The sequence below is a fragment of the Puma concolor genome, chromosome B2 (assembly GCF_028749965.1).
Source record: "Puma concolor isolate L17-30 chromosome B2, mPumCon1.1.hap2, whole genome shotgun sequence".
In the NCBI taxonomy this organism is placed as follows: Eukaryota; Metazoa; Chordata; class Mammalia; order Carnivora; family Felidae; genus Puma; species Puma concolor.
The window spans coordinates 85,356,284-85,378,843 of record NC_141671.1 but is presented as its reverse complement, the minus strand read 5'-3'; the positions used below and the strand labels follow the sequence as shown (position 1 = coordinate 85,378,843).

The following is a 22,560-nucleotide window of genomic DNA, read 5'->3' as shown; positions in this document are numbered from 1 at the left end:
TTTTCAAAGTGTCCCTAATGTGCAGTCATAGTGGACAGCTAAGATATAAATTATCAGTGCTTTAAGGTCCAGGGTCATGTCAAGTGTGTCTGATATTAAAAGTGGAGCTTAAGATTTCCAAAAAATGAGTCCATGAAGGACCAGGAAATCTTTCCCATCTGTAGAAGAACTCTAGAAGTATGTGGGTTTTCTGGGATAACCAGTTTGTGGGAAAGGGTCAATCGAAATATAGTCAGATAGGATATCCCCCAAGCTTACCCTTATAGGTCATAAACCTAAAGAACCAGAGCAAGTCTGAGTATCTGCATCCTCATTCAGAAGGAAGAGATATTCCATTTCAACTAATTTTTCAGGCTACACAGAAATTTGTCTGTGGCTTTTAGGATGACGTTTAAGATTGTTTACTGTTGGGACACCTGGGTGGCTCAGTCGGTTAAGCGTCCGACTTTGGCTCAGGTCATGATTTCATGGTCCATGATTTAGAGCCCCGTGTTGGGCTCTGTGCTGACAGCTCGGAGCTTGGAGCCTGCTTCACATTCTGTGTCTGCCACCCCCCCCGCCCCTCCCCCACTCACTGTCTGTCTTGCTATGTCTCTCAAAAAAATAAATAAATAAATATGAAAAAAAAAATAAGATTGTTCACTGAGAACACGGATTTGTTATACCAGTACCCTGATTGTTCCATAAACTGCATCACACGAATAGATATTCAAAGTCCCGGCACCCTGTCGACATCCATTGAAGACAACTATGGAATCTGATTGTTAGAGTTTAACTTGGAAATCAGAATACAAGGCTTTAGTATCCATTCTCATATATTTAAATATCTTCGTGTTCAGGATTTGTTGCAGTATTAGTACTTTTAAGTAAGTCATTTATAAATAGGAAACCCTATTGCCTTTTTTGTTCTTTTTTAAAAGAATTAAAATCTCAAATATTATTTAAGCCACTTTAGTTTCATAGGGACACTATTCTTATTTAAAGATAGTTGAAGTTAAACATAATAAATTTCGTTTATTTCATCACAGTAGATATTATAACAGATCTTGTAATATACTATATTGTATCATGGTTAGGTGGATGTATTATAGTATATTGTTACTGCCTGGGAAACAGAAGTTTCATGTGCTTCCTAGATTCTGTTTTTCTTTGATGGTTTTTCATTGAAGAACGGACTAAGTGAAAACTTGCTTGGTGTATGAAATCTGACAAGATTATGGTTCTTGGCGCTAGGATAATGAACTTATGTTATTTTATTCATTAGGGCCCCAAAGGACTTGATAAAACAGTCAAAAGAATCAATCCCAGGCCTTTGTGATAACACTGAAAAAATAAACTATTACTAAATAGTAATATAGTAATAAATAGTAATAAACTATTACTAAAATAATAGATTATTTTTACAAAATTAATTAAATATTGAAAACAAATTTTGTACATATTCCCAGTCTTCATCAATATAGTGAATATTACCTTCAAATAATGTTCAATTAAAAAAACAAAAACATCAAAAGGTAGAAAATTAAAATTGTATGTTTCTTTTTGTAACTAACTTTACCATAGTGCATGTACTATATTTTTTAAAAAAAAATTTTAATGTTAATTTTGAGAGAGAGGGAGAGAGAGAGCGTGAAGGGGTGAGGGGCAGAGAGAGAGGGAAACACAGAATCCGAAGCAGGCTCCAGACTCTGAGCCGTCAGCACAGAGCCCGACACGGGGCTCGAACTCGTGAACTTTGAGATCATGACCTGAGCCGAAGTCAGACACTTAATCACCTGAGCCACCCAGGCACCCTACACATACTGTATTAATTAAAGTTTGCTTTGAGTTCAAATACTATTGAGCAAATTGAGAACTAAAGCAAAGAAAGAAAAGTTTTAAAGCTGCGTTTGCACGATTCCTAGAAAGTTATTCCTAGATACTTTACAGTTACATATAAAGGGAATTTATCTTTGAGGTTTCAGAAGGCATTTACCTCTAAAAACTTTCTTACTGGTACCTTTTAGAAAACCAGTTGCATTCCTGTAGGGGAGAAATGGCCTTGTTTCCAGATAGCCTTTTGGGGGGCAATTGGAGAGCTCATGTAAATCTTATGTGGCTCTCAGATATGCTACTTCGCCCAGTTTCTTTCCCTGAGTATTTTACTCAGGTTATTTCTTATAGATATCTCATCTAAATTTTTAATTTTACGAGCATCTGCTACTTCCTACCCAAACTTTTTACCACCCAGTTGCTCACTATTATCCTGAGAGATACAGCTTATGTCTCTGCATGTTCTTGGCTTTACTCTTAACACCATAGCTCCAAAGATTTTGTACTTATTTTTAATAACTCTAAATTAATAGTCTTCCTAGAGATTAAGTGAAAACTGTCTTGTTACCACTTATTATTTTCAATATTAACTGAACTGAAACAGAATATTACTTCAAAGAAAAAATGTTAAGACTTTGATGACCACATTTTTCCGGCATTGCCTCTATCATTATCTATTTAATGATAGCCATACATGTACTCCTCAATTTTGCTGGCATGTTTGGTGCCAAAATTCACAGTGAAATTGAGAATACCTATTTAGTATCTCTTCTGGAAGGTGTGCTAGGCTATTATTTCATAGTTTTCTGAATTAAAATAATAGCTTTAAATTAGTGAAAAGATATCTCAAAAGACAACAGGGACCCAGAGAAAATTAATTTTTAGGGTTGCTTTAGCAACCCTAAAATTAGCCCTGGGGACCCATTGAATGAGTGCCAGACTTTGGCTCATTGAGCAGTCAAGGCTGGTGGAATAGCATATGGTTGAGTATCAGTAGTCCTGTGTTCTAAATCCGTTTTAACCTAGACAAACAGAATTATTTGAAGAACTCAGGTTACTTTTGCTTCAAATCTGCTTTCCCATCTGTTAAAGTGGTAACAGAATTTAATGTAATTTGAAAGTTGAGTGATAAGGGTTTTGCATTTCTCTACATTAGGTACCATATATATTCTAGAAACTATGCGAGTTGAGCAAGAAATGTCCCTCCTTATTCGTAAGAAAAATAGGAATAAGCCTTTATTACAAGCTTTTATTTGCAATGGGAGCATGAGGATTCTCCTGGATTCCACCAGGCAGTGTGCTGCCTTCTAATTCTGGAAGCCTTTCCTAATGGATGGTAAATTATGTTGCCATTGTGTTATCCATCTCCGGGTTCCCTAACCTCTCCTCCTTGTAATAACTAATACACACATGTCCTTAAAGACTGTCAGCACATACCTCTTCTTTCTCCTTCTTTTTCTGTTTTTAATTCTCTGGACCTTGATGTTATCAAGCTGCAGGTTGTAAGTAAAGCATTGTCTTCTCTATTTTATGGATGTCATATGTGATCACTGAATTATAGATGGAACATAAAGCAAGATAGGGTGAATACTTAAAGAGAGGAATTTCTATCTTGAGAAACGCAGGCCAAATCCTTCATCCTACCAGTTAACCATTTTTTATGTGGCAGGATCATGTTTTCAGAAACATTTCAAGGTGTTATATTTTAGCTGTATTGTTTTATAGTCAATCTCATTGCTCTCTCTGTGCCTTAGACTTGTATAATTGCTACTGAGAACATGTGAAGAAGTGTCTTTGCCTAAGATGTTTGTGAATGCTTTCCTTTTGTATGAATTAAGGAAGCCAACCGAAAGCAGATTGGCTTCTGAGGGCAGTAGCGCATCATCTATTTGTAAGGAGATGCTTGTAGTTCTGTGTATACATCTATCACTTATCGATTGCAATATAACACGTATTTAAATTAAGTTTCTAAGTTATCTGGAATACCTATCTTGCTTGTGTAATATAGCCTTATTTTCTTGAAGCTCAAAAGATGATTTTGAGCTCTCCATTGTTTCAGAATTATGCATTAAGTATTGAGCATGTGAGCAAAAATAGAGAATGACTCAGTATACCATCTTGATAAGATAGGATTGTTTAACTTACCTAAGAGTGAAAATGTAGATTATGTTCCTGAGGGATGCTCAAGTTGAGGACATTAAATAAATGTGAATATAATAAGTTAAAAGCTATACTTGAATTTATGTTAAATATTCACTAATCTTTCTTTATAGATATGATTAATTTTTATTCAATTTGAAGGTCACTAAAACTTAAACATATATTCATTTGATAAATATGAAGGGTAAATTGAACTTACTTAATATAGTCAATGTATCATGCCATTAATTAATAAAAAAATTTGAAATAATGTAAATTTAATTTGCTAAATTTTAAAGACAAATACATAAAATAATCAGTGATAGAAAACAGTTCAAGGTTTCCTGACTTAATAGCAAATAGGGTGTAAGTGAGTAAGAGCAACTTTACTGAGAGGTGCTAGGGACCTTCTTTGTACTTGTCTATTCATTGCTGAGAGCAGTTGCTGTGTTAGTGTGACGGTATTATTAACTTCTCTCAGGAGAGGATAAACAGTCATCATCTGTTTACAGTTGAAGGCTTTCTCCTTATTTGTGGTGGAATAGGTTTCTCCTATTTATAGGTATTTGTTATTTTTAGTAACAAGAAAGTTCACTTAGTGCAAGGTACCCTGCCTTATAACTTAAATTGGTTGAAATTGTATCTTGAAGTTTTCTGAAAACTTGAGGGAATACATTTCTTTCATTTTCAGATGAAATTTTTTATATCATTATTCTTCCTCATCAGGTGATTAAAATTATTTTAGTATTTTTCAGTATCAACCAAATTAACACATAAAAAGTTAATTTACAGCTATTTCATATTAAGGAAACATAGCTTTGAAGTATTTTCGTATGTTTCAACAAGTAAGTTAATTATATTGTAAGTGAAGTTACCCTGAATTAAATATCCTAAGACTTTGTCATATTAAATTATGCTTTTGTTCAGTTTTGGGCTCTAGGTTTCAGACCAATGCCACCTATTGGCGCAAGTTTACTGTATTATTTGGTTTTTATTGTTTTACTTTAAAATGTAGTATTCTACATTCTACAAATTGATTTACACTGAATACACTTTATTTTATCATAAAGAGCTTGTTTTTCACAAATTAAATTTCATATTTTATTCTTTGCTATTACTAAAATTAAAAAAAAAATCTATCTGCTCTCACGTTTCTATTTTCACTTTCTTTTGCATCCCCAGCCTGTGGCCGTGGGTTCTACAAATCTTCCTCTCAAGATCTCCAGTGCTCTCGTTGTCCCACTCACAGTTTTTCCGATAAAGAAGGCTCCTCCAGATGTGAATGTGAGGACGGGTATTACAGGGCTCCATCTGATCCACCGTATGTGGCCTGCACAAGTAAGTTCAGAATCGTAACATAGGAAAGGACTTTCAGATTCCTTACACTGGTTGTACTATTGTGACATCATTGAGATGGGCTTTGGATTTGTGAATGAATTCTTAATTGTTATTAAATATTGAATTTTTTTTCATGAGCTGATAAGGCCATTTTTCTTTCTTTTTTTTTTTTTTAATTTTACTGTTTATTTATTTTTGAAAAAGGGAGAGACAGAGACAGAGAGAAAGAGAGAGACAGAGTGTGAATGTGAATGGGGCAGAGGGGGAGGGAGACACAGAATCCGAAGCAGGCTCCAGGCTCTGAACTGTCGGCACAGAGCCCGACACGGGGCTCGGGCTCATATGCCGTGAGATCACGACCTGAGCGGAATTTGGACGCTTAACAATCTGAGCCACCCAGATGCCCCAATTTTTCATGAACTGATAAGATGCATTTTAAGAATATTTTTCTCATGTATCTAATAAAAATCATAAATAAAATGCAAAAGTTATTTGAGTCTTACGTGGTTATGAAATGTGATTAAAAAGTAATGGTTTCTGACTTCAAATTCCATCACTAAATAGAGCAAATCTCACATCTTGGTGCTTCAATTAATGAATGTTCGAGAGACCCAAATCCAAAGCCAATCCCAGACTTACTGTAAATCATTCTTGAGCACATTAGGAATGAATAGATGTATTCTCTGTTATATGGTTAAAAGGAAAACTATTTTTAAACAACCGCACAACTGTTTTTTTTAGGTGCATTAACTGTTCTTTGTAATTGCTTAGAAGAAAAATAGCTAAAGACTGTGGCAAAAGCACAAAGACAGTTGTTATCCTGTTTTCATTTTGACATATTAAATGGAAAATAAATAGAGCCTCTTGCCAAGTGAATTCAAGGAGGCTTTTATACAGCTTCTTTAGGAAAGGTAATGAAATGTTTATGTAAAAGAAAGCATTTCAACTAGTTTTCTGTATGGTAATTGAGCCACTAGCTTAGTGGCCCACACAGATCCTTTCCTTCATTTTTTGTTTTTTTGGGGTTGTTTTTTTTCTTTTTTTGTTTATTTGTTTATTTATTTTTGGTTTCCAAAGGGCCTCCATCTGCACCACAGAACCTCATTTTCAACATCAACCAAACCACAGTAAGTTTGGAATGGAGTCCTCCAGCCGACAATGGGGGAAGAAATGATGTGACCTACAGAGTATTGTGTAAGCGGTGCAGTTGGGAGCAGGGCGAGTGCGTTCCCTGTGGGAGTAACATTGGCTACATGCCCCAGCAGACCGGATTAGAGGATAACTATGTCACTGTCATGGACCTGCTAGCCCACGCTAATTATACTTTTGAAGTTGAAGCTGTAAATGGAGTTTCTGACTTAAGCAGATCCCAGAGGCTCTTTGCGGCTGTCAGTATCACCACTGGTCAAGCAGGTATGTTTTTCTGTTTGTCTTCACTGAGTGAATAATTCGACTACATAAAGGAGGTATCTCTCTCGCGTGAATATTTAGTTGACTTGGCTACACAGAACTAGATTATTCCAGCTCGTTGATGATTCACACCTCTAACTTTTCTTTGTTATTCCTCCTGTTGACTATTAACCATTGCTAGACTCATTAGCATCTCCTCCAGAGATTCTGGCAGGAGAACTAAAAATGGATAAATTGTCAACCAGTTAAGACTGTTCTAAGACAAGAAGCTCCACTGAAAGATCTAGAAGAGAGTGAAAACATTGGACAAAATGAGATGGTGGCTACTTCTTGCAGTTGTACTCTTTTGTGTGGCATATGCGCATGATCAAAGTCTGCATGATAATCAGGGTGATGAAAGAGTGGAGTGCACTGTCTCACAAAGTGTTAGCCAGTGTTTTACCACATACGATGTGACATTTGTCATATATGGCAAGTCTGCGTTAAAATGGGCATGAAGGAATTTTAAGTTCATCAGTAGGTTTGTGATCATATTACCATTTGTCATATTAAAGCAAGTACTTGGGAGATCTCGTGAGAATTTCAAAAGAAGTGAATTAGGAAGTAATGACCATGAAGACCCTGAACTTGTAGCTTAGCCTAGGAGCAATTTTCACTTTTCTTCATGGCATTTGAGGTGCCCTACTCAGTCATGCTTTGTTGTGGTATGTTTTGGAAAATATAAGTTGAAGAGGAAGTTTCAGAAATTGGAGACTTTCTAACCTTCAGGAAAATCTTATTACTGAAAGAAGTTTCAGAAATTGAGGGCTTTCTCAACCTTTTAAAAATTCTTGCTGGTGAAAGAAGATCCTGTGTGGTAGATGTAGCCAAGTACTATGTCATTGTTATTAATAAAATGGGACCTGTACTGGAGTACTGAGTTGTGAGAGCATCATAATAAGCTTATAACGTAGTCTTTCTGATCTTTGGCTGGCTGTCAAAACCAGTATTATCCCAAATTCCTGGACATAGATTAATCTATTCTTCACTTCTATGCCAATTTTAACAAAATGTTACCTATTTAAATTATATCTGCAGAATGAAAACTAGGCATCTGGTTTTATGCTTACCATTTTGAACAGATTAATGAGTTCTTATTCTAAAAGTTTCATTTTGATGTTTATTTAAAAGGCTATTGCAAATCTGATCTCCTGTGTAAAAGCAGCAATCTGGAGGAAAAACGACCTAGAAAATTTGAAATTTCCAAAAACTAGACAAAAGAAATAACTAATTTAACTGATTTTGTTTGATTCATTTTTATTTACCCTGACTCTATTTGCTATTCTTTCAAAATCCTTTTGTCAGATATTTTTGCTTGTGTTGCTTTATATTGAAGTTTGTCATCATAGCTTTACAGTGAGTGGGTTTGAAACATTTTAGGTTCATGATTGTGACACTAGAGCTATCTTTGGAACCACTAAGAGCAACTCTTAGGCCTGCTGAACTAGAATAGTTCTTTTATTCCTGCTGATATCAAGTATAGAAGGGACATTTTTATTTATTTTTTAATATTACCCAAAGTTGTCGAGCTTATCCTACAAATAGAGTTCGCCAAATAGTCTGCTTTTGGGGTCTGTATTTTTGCTCTTTAAATACCTACTGTTTAATTTTTCAGGTTAATACTGCATGGGCTAAATCGGTCATAGATTTTCCCATAAATTCTTGAATCAAATATCTCACAGTTGTTAGGTAAAATGGCTTTGGGTGTTGATTTTCTTCTGGCTAAGGGCAAACTAGGTTTGTTTGTTTGTTTGATGGGGGAAGGTAATTTAGATTAGATTAGATTGCAAAATTTAGATTGTGATGATTGCAGAGCTCTGTACAAAGCTAAAAAAATACTGAATTGTACACTTAAAATGAGTAAACCTTCTGGTACATAAATTATATCTCAATAAAGCTATTCAATTTTTTTTAAAGAAATAAATATAAAAAGTTAAAAAGCAAACTATGGTCATACTTTTATATTAACATATTCATTCATAATTGCCTAGTCTCTCCTACATCTGAAATGCTAAAACCTCATGAATTTAAAGTTAGCTTTTTTTTAAAAAAGCTATGCTATTTTTTTTTTTATTAAAAAGCTATTCTTTTTCAAAAAGAAATGCATCTAAACAAGACAATCTGTGGTAATTGTAGAAGGTTTCCTGTATTTTTTAACAGAGGAAATTTAGAATATATTAGTGACTGTTGCTCTACTGAATTTGCACACCCACTTCCCGCTGTTCCCCATCACTAATATTTTTGTTCTTTCTAAGGGGAGAATGATTTGAAATTTTTCCCCTGTTCATTACTACACATGGAAACCTGCAGTGATCCTTGAAATTCTCATTCTCTATTAACTAAACAGCACCACCTCCCACCTGGTTTATGCTGCAGTCATTTCAATAATGAATTTAAATCTAGATCTCTGGTCAGTCATCCCCCTCATCAGCAACCCACTGCTACCAACTATAAAAAGATGTAGTAGGAGAATCTGCTTGTGTCTGGGCAAGAATAGAGTGAAAATGGAAAATTATTAGCCAGTGTGTGAAAGGTAGTGTGTATACTTTGTAGTTTCTTTTCTGTTAAGTTTGGAGTCTGGAGCATAAGTTTCCCCCACACCCCCTATCAGTGTTTGTGGAAATGAGAGTACATTGAAGTCCCCTTATGCTTTGTTCAGGGTAGGAGTCGGAGGTTTGGTGTTAAAAGATCTGTGCTCCAGCCCCTCCCCTGCCACTTAGGAGTTACATGCTCTTGGGTAGATCACTAAAGTTCCACATGACTGAAATGGGGATAAAAGAATACCTACCCCCCTGTCTTATCCTGTTAGATAATATTAGAGAAAACTTAAAAACTCTTCAGTGTCATAAAAATATTACTTTAGCGCATTGTAGTAGGGGTTTTTTTTTTTTTTGTAGTACTTTTTATTGTAGCATAGTGTATTGTAGCAAAATGGATGCTGAATTAACCCTCTTTTTATACAACTCTTTGTGAACCTGTCAAGGCAAAGCACAGTAAACTCTGTATCTATTGCAGTATGGGGGGAATTATTGGAGGCTCAGAATTGGCATTAATGTTTTATAACATTGGAGGAGGAAGAGATTAATTTTGTTTTGTCTGTGTAAAATGTGACTATTATCTAGTCATAAGTTATCTTAAGACTGAGATTCTACTTTAAACCGATAATTAGCTTTAAGATGAGAAATGCATAGAGAATAATATATGATATTTATATATAGATAATTTTTGTATTTATCAGGAACATATGACCTCCAGAAACTGGCTGATATATATATTTTTCTTTTTTGTTTTACATTTATTTTAAGAGAGAAAGAGGGAGAGAATGAGAGAGAGAGAGAGAGAGAGCAAGAGCATGGGTGAGCAGGGGAGGAGCAGAGACAGAGGGAGAGAGAGAATCCCAAGCAAGCTCTGTGCTCTCAGTCTGGAGCCCAATGGCGGGATCCAACTCATGAATCTTGAGATGATGACCTGAGCCAAAATCAAGAATAGGACACTTAACCGATTGAGCCACCCTCCAGGAGCCTTTCATTGTTATTTTATTTTGTTAGGAATGGTATTACTTATTAAGGGTGAAGTCTCACATGTCAGGCTTATATATGTCAGAGATATGTTAAAAATCTCTAAGTGAGGGGGAAAGCACATGCATTTCATCTATGGTCTTATGATCCTTATTCTTCCTTACATTGGAAGGTTCTCTTAAACAAAAATGGTCTTAATAATTACATCAGTGTTCTTAAGAGCTGACTATTTAAATGCTACTTTTTAAATATTAACTCAGCCAACTCTACTAAGTAGTGTGTATCAAACAGTGTAGGTAAAGATTGGTCTTGTCCTTATGAGGAACCCATATTATAGCGGATATATTTAGTTACATATCTAATATGACAGAACACTTGAATATAATGTGATGCCTGCTGTAGAATATTAGGAACAAAACACTGAAACCTCAAAGAAGGAATGATCCATTCTATCTGCAGAGAGGGGGAGTCCTCACAGAAAATAAGTTAGTCAGTCTAGAACTTTGGGGCGGATATGATTTTACCAGGAGGACAAGTGAATCATTTTCTAAGCCCTCAAGAGGACCTCCCCGATTAAAACATAATCAGTGCCACTACATTTCTTCTACAGACCAAGTACATTAATACAAAAATGGTCTGCAAAAGTATGAAAGTTCATAAAAATAGGTCACCCTAAAATTATTTTCTCTTTTTATAATACCTCAGTTCACTGTGGGAGCACTTAAACAATTAGACCATTTTCAAAGCAATACAAAATTATAATATATGTGATCTTACCCCCCAAAGAGATTTAAAGAACTCTGCAATTATTCTTCAAGCAAGTGATTATGCTGTGTTCATCTGTACCTTTACCATGTAACACAATTCTTTCTGTATGCCAGCTGTACAACGGATGTTGTGCACTTAATTCTGATGAGGAAACCAGTCGTACATAAGAAAAGTTAAATGATTTTACAAGAATGAAAGCATCAAGACATGAATGGAAAAGGAATAGGATTTGATATTCAATGACATAATTACTGAATTTTAGATGAGTTATTTCAGCTCTTTGAAATTGAATTTTCTCCTGAAACACTATTTGACTCCTGTGATAAAAATTGAGCCTTTAGCTTACTATTAGTTATATTTTTAAAATAAAAACGTGTGTTATGGTACTATAACGATTATAATCATAGAACTAATATTAAGAGTGACTCATTACTGAACACTTATTATGTTTATGGCACTTTTCACATATAAAATGCACATGAAAAGAGTGTTAAAACTGAATCACTTCTTTGAACTCATGGAATTGTACTAAATAAAGAGAGGTTTGGGACATAAGGCCTCTAACAGCCCATCTTATGCCCATCACTAAATGGACTGTCTAAATTCAATATATACTATACATTGTGCAGTACGTTGTTGATTGAAATTATGGAGTAATTCATAGCTGAGTATTACGTATACAGGTACTGTAATTTTAATGGGATTGATAATTGTTAGAATGCTGTCGAAAACACTGGGTAGGAATTAAAGATGCAAAGTGTCACCTCTTGAAAGAGGATATAATTTCCCATGTTGGGCTCACCAGGAAGCAGACACTCAGACAGGGACTACTGTGCAGGAATTGTATGTATGAGGGCATGCAATTGGGATCACTGCCTTAGGAAGAGACAGGAAGGGAGCAAGACTGGAGCAGAGGGGAAGCTGAGCTTTGATACAGTCTCAGTGGAACTCCTCAGCCAACTCCATGGGGAGCTCTCCACCCGTAAGGGACCTTTATATTGTCCAGAGCTGAAGAAAGAGTGGCAGGCCTTTACACCTCGTTGTCGTCCAAACGTGACTATGGGAAGGAGCCTACAAAGGAGCAAGGTGTCATTTTTCAGACAAGGCAATTGTAAAGTAGAGCAGGGAACTGAGATCTGCTTTTTAGCAGCCATCTCAGCATCTGAGCAAATAAATTCTTCAGTCCTTCACTGAGGAGAATGTAGGCAGCCCATCAGAGCATCCCAGATTATTGCAGTCAAATACGCTGCTTACCGAGAATTATTAAGTGTTATGTAATCTTATCATGGACTACTACAATCCTTTACATGGGAATTTGCAAATTATTTTAATGGTGTGGTGATAAATTACTCTTCAATGAAAAAGGAACCTACTAAGAAGTGTTATTTCCTGAGGATATTATTAACAAATATAGTCTCTTAGTAACAAATACAACATTGGTTACTGTAACATTTGCCTTCTGGCTATGATTTTATTTCTCTTCTTTAAGAAACTTAAAAAATAACCCTGCATATCTTAATGTGACTAATTTCTCTATGTTTTCAAATGCCCAGATCTTTTATCTCTGTCAAAATTAACATTGGCTTTGGTATTCTCTTTATTTAGATTTGTAATGTTTATATAATGTCCAAAATGAAATATAACCATAGAGTTATATGATATAACATTATAATAAGCAAAATTATACAAAAAAGAGACAGTATCAAAAGTCATTTCCTGTATTTGTCAGAAATATCTTCACTTACATTTATTAATGTGACTCAACTATGACTATTTTCCTCATAAATTAACTCAGATCATCTATTCTCAATGATTTAAAATGGTAAGCCATCAAGTTATGTGTCCTTTAAGTAAAAATAAATTACTCCTATTAAGTTTATACACTCTGATATTTCTTTGGAATTCATAAGCTAAGTTTGTATTTTAAGGGAAAAAGATGTTAAAAGAATATATTTCCTTGTTTGAGAGAATATACTGATTATAATATTGAGTAATATGAAATGCAGCAGTCTCCATCCAGTGAGATGAGATAAAACACAGACAAAAAAACACTGCCACTACCCACAAAACATTTTGTAGAAATAGTGTTAATTTTGTTAAAACATACATATACATGCTTATGTACACTGTAGGAGAAAAATCAACTGAATAAGATTTAATAGTAAATCACTCAAAATACACATTTCTATAATGTTTCCAGTTATTTAAAAAAATTTTTTTAAGTTTTTTTTTTATTTATTTCTGAGAGAGAGAGAGAGTTGGGGAGGGGCAGAATCAGAAGCAAACTCTGAGCAGTCAGCACAGAGATCAATATGGGTCTTGAACTCACAAACCATGAGATCATGACCTGAGCCAAACTGAGCCACCCAGGGATCCTTGACTTAATCAACTGAGCCACCCAGGGACCCTTGCTTCTAGTTATTTTATAAACTTGATGTGTCCAAAAACCAGAAAACAATTCAGTCATGCTAATTCATGCCTTAGGCCATGATATTTTAGAATCATGCAGGTAGGAATCTTAGACTATATTGAAATTTAATTCTTTAAACTTTAAATATTTTTGACACCATTAACTTAAAAATATACATGTAGATACATTTACAGTCTTTCTTAGTGGCTATCAATAATTAAAACATATAAATAAAGAAAGATTTTTTTGGATACTATTTTAATAAAATTGGCAACCATATTGGCATTGATACTGAACTAGGACTTCTTGAGTACTTAGTATGTGGTGACCACTTTACATGTAAAGACTCATATGCGTACACTGGATCTTCACATCCCAAACTTACAATGAAAATTTAGGTGAGAATTACATCTTTCTGTGATATGGTCTCACGGTGACTATTTCATGCATTTTTTTCATCACATTTTTCACATATTATCCATGAAATGTTTATCTTTCCCATTAGACTTCACAGTGTAAGAAAATAGTAACATCTGTGGTCTTATTCTCTAGCTCCTGAACCAGTTGGGCCCAGGATACATGCTTAGTGAATATATTGAATTAAATACTTAAATTCTTTGCATATCATAATGTGAAAAGATACTTTCTAAGATTATCAAGATTAATATCTAAAGAGTTAATTAAATTGAAATTCAATGTAATTTTATTTAAATTATCCACTGAATATATAAGGTCATGATTTCAAATACAAATTTTTTGTGATTTGGTCTTAAAACTCTAGATTTATTTAAAATTTTAAAATAAGGGTGGCTTAGCTGGTTAAACGTCTGACTTCAGCTTGGGTCATGATCTTGCAGTTCATGGGTTCAAGCCCCGAGTCAGGCTCTGTGCTGACAGCTCAGAGCCTGGAGACTGCTTCAGATTCTATGTCTCCCTCTCTCTCTGCCCCTTTCCCGCTCTCACTCCATCTTTCTCTCTCTCAAAAATAAGTAAACATTGGGGCGCTTAGGTGGCTCAGTCGGTTAAGCGTCCTAGTTAAGCTCAGGTCGTGATATCACAGTCCATGAGTTCGAGCCCCACATCAGGCTCTGTGCTGACAGCCTAGAGCCTGAAGCCTGCTTCAGATTCTGTCTCTCCCTCTCTCTCTGACCCTCCCCCGCTCATGCTCTGTCTTATTCTGTCTCAAAAATAAATAGACATTAAAAATTTTTTTAAATAAATAAACATTAAGCATTTTTTAAAATAAAATAAAATATTAAAGTGACTTCACAGCCACAAACTTGATATTTAAGTAGAGATTTAGAACAAAAGCTTAAAGTAGTCTTATTTTAAAATATTAAGCTATAATTAACCTTTATATTTGAAAACTTTTGTAATTCTTCATGTTTAGAAAATCTCCTGAAAATATAATTATTTTTTTTTTTCTTTCAACATAACCTTGAAGCACAGGCAGAGACCAAGATTTGAGATCTTTTTTGTTAGTGCTTAGGACTTCTTAGTATACAACACAAGCTTTTCAGAACTTATTTTAATATCTTCTCCTTTTTGTAGTTTTGTGACATTTTGAGACTATGTGACATAGCTATTCTATGAATTTTCTCAGTTAAAATATATGTAAGGAAATGTCCCTAAACAACCTGTGTTCTCAATCCCACATCTTCACCTTCTCACCACCTCCATGCTTTCTGTCCCAGTGTCTGTAGGAGTTATCAAATCCACCCTTTTCTGATTTTATAAATATTTGTAATGAACTATTTTGCTTACATTGATGTTAGGTTGAGGTTAACAAGTTTGATCTGCAGGCTCTTGAATGGAAGGATTCTTTGTAAACATATGAAAGAAACCTAATACAAAGTTTAAGTAGCCTTTCATATTTTCAATTTAATATAGCTTAATTGTTAAGTAGCCTTTCATATTTTCAATTTAATATAGCTTAATCGTTTCTTAAATTCTTTGATCTCGGTTTTGCTGTTGTGGATAATGATATTTAAGCATCTGAGAAGAACGAGTTAATTTGTGTGATAACTCGGTTATAACACTGTTATGGATTGAATTGTGTCCCTCTCTAAATGCATGTGTGGAAGCTCTGACCCCTAGTATAACTGTATTTGAAGACAGGGACTATAGGGAGTTAATTAAGGGTACATGAAGTCCTATGGTTGGGGCCCTGATCCTGATAGGGTTAGTGTCCTTCTAAGAAAAGACACCAGTGAGCTTGCTCTCTCCCCATTGACATTCACTGAGGAAAGACCACGTGAGGACCTAGTGAGAAGGTGGCCATCTGCAAGTGAGGAGGAGAGGTCTCATCAGAATCTGAATCTTGCTGGACTTTGATCTGGGGCTCCCCACCTCCAGAATTATGAGATAATAAATTTATTTTTGTTTTGTTTGTTTTATAAATTTCTGTTTTTGTTTTGTTTTGTTTTGTTTTGTTTTAAGACACCCAGTCTTTGGTGTTACAGCAGTCTGAGCAGGCTAACACAAATATCCATCCCTGACATAATTTAGTTCTATCCTATTATGTTGAAGGAAAGTATTTATTTTCCATGTGCATGAGGACGGGCATGCATACTTTTGTGGTTGGGGCAAGGAATGGGAGTTGTAGGAATTTTATTCATTTCTGTGATTCCCCGTCCCCCTTAAATAGGCACTAAAACTTATTTAGTGCAGTGCATTGGTAAGTGCCAGAAAGACCAATAGTAATATTTTGCTCCTGACATCTTGGACAGTTTTTTTTTTTTTTAAACAGAGCCAATTCATTATCTTATAAATTATAGAAGGTGCTACTTTCATGGTAGCAGAACATTCTATATAAAGTAAGTCATGTGGTTTGTCCCTGGATTTTCAAGCTTGAACAAGTTTGCCAAATTCTTGGCAATTTTAAACTAGCAACTTCTACATGATTAAGAAGTGAGTGCTGTTTCAAGATTTTCTAGTGAAAAGGTTTTTATCACCATATTTTGGAGATTAAAATTTGTAACTTGTTAAATTTAAGCTTCTCTAAATAGACTCTTCAACAAAATATATGACTGCCCATTAGGATCATTGTCCTGGAATAGTAGATAATGATGGAATTATGTAAAGTAATTCTTATTATATGTCTTGCCCTTAAAAGGAGGTCCTTTATTTTGCTACTGTTAGTTTATTGAGTGGAGATTGTAGTGAATTGAAAATGCATTCACTAGACTATATTTATAGAGAAATAGTACTTTACTTTTAAAGTCAAGAAGTTTGTTCAAGTGAGATATAGAAAATCTGTTTTGACTGAAATGTGACTAACCAGACCACCTACTCTTTAATTTTAGCAGGAAAAAAATACAAAAAACAAGTTAACACAAGAGACTGAAGTAAAACATGCAAATTTTTTTTACAAAGTACAACCCCAGGTCAATATATGTTGAATTCGATCTCTTTTTCTGGAGGTATTACAATTATAAATAATAAAACAGCAAAATATATGTATATAGGAGGATTACTATGCTAAGAACACAAATCAACACATTTGTAAAGGATTTTTTACATGTATTGAATCAGGAAGTGATTTTTAATTAATTCTCAGAACTGGTTACCTTATTTACCTGGTATTGTTCCACCGTACAAAAAGGTTTTGATCTGCGAGTTGTTTGCTTAGTTCTTATGGAGCATACTATCTCAGTCATTTCCCCGAAGTGTTATTAAAGGAATAGCACTGTGAAGACAGTTTCAAAAAAAAAAAAAAAATATATATATATATATATATACATATATATATATATATATGAGCAAGAAATCAATAAGCTGCATTTCAGAGAATGAAAGCCAGTGGCTGGTAATTTTATACATTATTCATATATAGGTGAATACACATAATGTGCATTGGTGATGATGAGGAAGAGGATTATGATGATGATGATAAAAATTTGGTGATCAAACTAATATAATGTTGTATGTCAATTGACCTCAATTAAAAAAATAAACCTGGGCTCATTAATTTGAAGTACAGGTTTTGGTTCCCTGCACTTCCATTTCCTACACTCTGCCACCCCCAACCATATATACCATTTTATGCCCTGGATAAGCTAAGGGACATAGCTTTGTAAAAGGTAAGAGATAGTCTTTAAATTGACAAGCGTTTAGTTGTTCTATTTTTGGTACCAGTGTTAAGAGAAAGTAAATGTTGATTATTTTATTCCTTGCTTCATTGGTGATGAATTGAAGCAAATTTGATTCAGACAAGCAATCTGGTGGAATGATGCAGAGCCATCCACAAAAACATCTGTACTAATCATCCGATGCAGTAAATTAGAGCTACAAGCAAAAGACATTGATCCAAGAGGATCATTAACAGTTTTAACCAAGTGATCTAAGTAATAGGGTAAAAGAAAGAACACCACCAAGGTCTTGTTTTCAGATGTGTTGATTACCACTGCAGAAGCCCATTTGGTACTTGTTTTCGTTCCAACTGCTTTATGACTTCAGTTCCCTTTATACATTGTAAGCAAGAAACAAGGATCAATCAAGGGGTAAAAACCAGGAAAAAATTATCCAAATTTCTTACATTTCATTTACAAAGAGGTCTGTCACACAGGAGAGATAATTGCCACAACTCCACAAAATTAATCAGGGAGAAGGCAGAGTAGATGATGTCTGTCCTATGACAAAGTACGGGCAGGAGATGTACTTGCATTCCTGTAGCTGCTTGGCTTGTTTAAAACACAGGGGCTAGAAAAGAGCTGTGAAAAACAATTATCATAGCTTAAATGCACACAGTTCTTAATTATGCATAGCATGTTGACATCAGATAATTAGTGTACCAATTTTAAATAATATTTGATCATTAACTTCAGCATATAGAAAGATGTGGAACATTGTCTGAGCATAGCATTCATAATGGCAATCATATATAGTAATAAAATTCAGAGATACTGGTTAAACCATATCACTAATGACGAGTTTATTCAAATGTTACTAATACACTTAAACCTAACACCTTTAGCTCCTGTTACATCAAGCTGTATCACGTAATGTGACGTATTTATGGGTATAGACATGTATATAGACGGTTTTAACTGTATGTACTTTTTAACTTTGTACATTTTATGAACACATATATATTCCTAAGAGTGTTGAAATGGTAGGGGAGCCTAAATGTTACAGATTTGGCAATCATAAACCTATAGAGGGCAAGTTAATGAATGGCCTATTTCAGGGCAGAGGAGGTAGAGCTATAATATAAACAGTTTGAGAGAGAAGTTTTGAGAATATCAACAGGAGCTGGCAGAATATCAAAACAATGGGATGAAGACCAAAAACCTTTTTACCCAGGCCAGTTGGATAGGAGGGCTGTCACAGTAACCAAAGGAAGGGATATTTTCCAAGTCAGTTAATCATAGAATCAAATGTCACAGGAGGTCAATACAATGAAGACAGAAGAAAGTCCATTGGATTTGACAATTTTGAGCCATGAGAAACAATTCTGATAGACAACTTGGAGTAGAAAATGTCATAATCATATTTGTCATGGTTGAAAACAAAGCGTAACACTATGGCATATGTGCTGTAAGTGCTCAATGTTGGCTGAATTGAATTGTAATAGATACTTTTTATGCTGATTTCATACAACATTTATCAGACTGGTAAAGAGTCTAAGATAGATTATGAGTCTGGATTTTGTTTGGAAAAAAAATTACTGCCTTTGTTCTGTTCTAATACATTATCATAACCTTGTTTTCTCCTTGTTCTGACATCTCATCCTATTTTCGCACATCTCTGACATCACTAAGAACCCAAATTTAGCCTCACATAAATGTCATTGTTGAGAACCTGATAATCTCAGTAGAGGTCATAAAAGGAAAGATGTTAATTCCGTAAACTATGCGTTTATAACACTGCCTCTTGTAATATCTTTATTGTCATTCTTAATATGAAATATTGTTATAAAGTCAAATGACTACACACATCTCATAAACTGTGTCGCTTACTGTGTATATGTTGTATGTATATAGTATTTGTAGTTTTATATATGTGTGTATATATATGTATATATATAGTTATATTTATGTATATATAGTATATATATAGTATATATATAGTTATATATATAGTTATATATATATAGTATATATATATAGTATATATAGTATATATATATAGTTATATTTTATGTTATGCTTTTGTTTTCACATTTCTTTCTCTTCCTAGTTTCCTCCTCCCAGACATTTTAAATTATGCCCCCTACTGGGGCACCTGGGTGGCGCAGTCGGTTAAGCGTCCGACTTCAGCCAGGTCATGATCTCGCGGTCCGTGAGTTCGAGCCCCGCGTCGGGCTCTGGGCTGATGGCTCAGAGCCTGGAGCCTGTTTCCGATTCTGTGTCTCCCTCTCTCTCTGCCCCTCCCCCGTTCATGCTCTGTCTCTCTCTGTCCCAAAAATAAATAAACGTTGAAAAAAAAATTAAAAAAAATAAAAATAAAAATAAATTATGCCCCCTATCATGAAGTCAGCTATAGAAAAGTAGAAGATCCACCTAAAAGTTTGGAAACATTATTCTTGCTATCTTCAGTATATTAATACTAAGACTTTACCTTTTATTTTTAATCATATATCCTTTATATTTAAGAATGACGTAAACAAAGAACAGGAAGCCATAATGCTATTTCAGCCAACCTTGGATATTATTATGATTTGCAAGTTACTTCTAGCGCACCTGGTGCATTAAATCCTGGTGCTATGTTTGAAAAGATACTAACTGACCTTCTTTAGATTGCTGTCTGATGACTTTGATGTTTTGTTATTTTCTTCAATTCCAGGATGAAATGGATGAATGGATCTTAATTATAGTGTCCTGGTGACTCTTTTTTCAGGCTATTTTTCTGGGCAAGCATCAGATAATCTGACAAATCATGAACAGTTTACTTTATAGTTGGGTTGGGATTAAGTTACTGGCATCTGCAGGGAACGTAAAAAGCAGTGTCTTCTGATAAAATGTTTGGGTATTTGCCATGCCTATTTTCAATTTTAATCAGTAACCTTTAGGAATGGAGGACTATAAACAGATAATTCTTTGACAGATGTATTTTTTTATACATTAATCTATGGCACTTCAAACACAAGCAGGTCCTGTGTATCAAATTTACATACCTAAAATTTTATTGTGTGTTTGCCCATGAATTTTCTTACTTCAGAGTTTTCACCATGTGGAGAGACCTGCTATATAAAATTTATTTTTATTGAAAACAAGTTTAGAAATAACTACTTTATTATAATTAGGTTAGAGTATTTGTGATGAGCCTCTTAATTGCCTATAGGTAATAGTGCACAATAGTTTTTCATTATTTTTGGTTGTCTTTTAATTTGAAGGATATTTATGTGCTATTGAGATGGATAGATTATTGAGGGGAATTTCAACTCAAATTTTGTCTTTTTGCAAGTTAAAAAAACATATAAAGTGGGAATTTTTGGAAAAGTTACATAGTTATTTGAAGGTGTGTAGTAATAGATCAATGTCTACATTATTATTAAAGACTTCCATAGGCAAAGTTTGTTCAAGTTTTTTGATGTTATTTTTTTTCTGACATTGATTGTCTTTTTTTTGTGAATTTCGTAAGCCATCTACTAGATGACATAGTATTCCTGTTCAGCATTAAGTTTATTCTTGCATACAAGAACACTTTTGCGCATTTTCTTTAAACAGGTCAATAAAAGCAAGGTATGTTCATTAGTTTCAGCAAGCAAATGAGTAACATATAAAGCCATATTTTCCAATAACTAACATTTAATTGGACATTTTGTTTCACCTATCTTCTCTTAGGTGTATAATAAACACATCTAAAAGAACTCAACAGAGAAATTAGATTTAGTATCCCTCTGGGTAACTGAAATTACCCTGCCGTTGTTATAAAACACTGTTTTTTATTGTTCTTAGACTGTAAATAAATGTATTGACAGTAAAGAATTAACAACACATCCAGGAAGACTTTATTTAATAATGATGATGTAAAATACTTCTTATGCCATTCGATTTATCTAATTTATAGCTCTGTTTGATTACCCCAGCATGCCTTTCATCTGTAAGAATTGCGCCCTGGGGACTAGTCAACTTATTAATTCATCACTTGTTCTTTTATGGTTGCAATCCCCATTATAGTATGAACATAGAGTGATACTCTCTTCTGAAATCTGCCAGCCAACTGGTTCCAGTCTAGCTGACCTTTTGTTTGTAACTGCGATCCTAATGGTTTTTCTATTGGCTTCTGTTTCTAATAGGTTGCATTACAATCTGCTTTTTTGTCTTATGGTATCATGGTGAGGATAAGACAGCAAGAGTGAATTCCACACCTGCAATTGCAGAGTTTCATAAAGAGGAAAGACCTGCTTCAAATTAACCTGTAGTCTTTTTTAAAATGCCTTTTGATTTATCTGTCACCTGATCCATCAGCAATGAATAATTTTCATGGAAGGTGCACTTTAATTACATTCCCATTTGACTTGCATTATCAAGCCCTATCTAGGTAATTAATCTCACCAAGTATCCAATTTCGGCCTTTATTGCTGGCAGGCAGGCCTCCTGAATTATGTGTGCTTGAATGGGTCTTGGGTCTTTTTAACCAGGCAGACCCTGAAAAAGGTCTGGGGCCTTCCAAATCCTAGAACCGTGTCTCAGAAGCTTTTTTCTTAGATACTGTGATTAAATTATATTTGGCATCACAAGTACACTTCCATAGTCATTGAAGCCTATAGATTATTGTAATGATGAAAGCCTTCCCTTCAAGGTATAGCCAATCTGCCTGTCATTTTGTTTGTGGGATGTATGTATTAAATTGTTAACTGTAGCTAACATCTGTATCAATCTGCTAATATAAATTTGCCACAGTTATCACCTAAACTTAAGCAAAAAATAAATAAATAAATAAATAAATAAATAAATAAATAAATAAAAATAAAAAATAAAGGATTTGAAGGATTTGTATCAATTTAGGTGAATATTTGGGTTAAAAGATGGTTACAAAATTAGAATCAAAATTATCCTGCTTTATATTCAATCATATACTCTATTTTCTACAATTTTATTTATTCTGACTTAATAGACAGCTTGCCTTTTATGTTTTACCTGTGTTTTGATTTTGATGATTCTCATTCCTTCATTATAC

At 34.3% G+C, this 22,560-nt stretch overlaps 1 protein-coding gene across 5 annotated transcripts in view; it reads left to right on the top strand.

Annotated features, from left to right (window-relative positions):
• Window positions 1–22,560, top strand: part of EPHA7 (EPH receptor A7) — a 173,250-nt gene that overhangs the window by 57,171 nt on the left and 93,519 nt on the right. For all 5 annotated transcript variants that reach the window (XM_086707432.1, XM_025925522.2, XM_025925521.2 and 2 more), the window contains exons 4-5: window positions 5,134–5,289; window positions 6,367–6,702. In XM_086707432.1, the coding sequence (XP_086563558.1) occupies window positions 5,134–5,289; window positions 6,367–6,702 (492 nt within the window). The remainder of the gene's footprint in view (window positions 1–5,133; window positions 5,290–6,366; window positions 6,703–22,560) is intronic.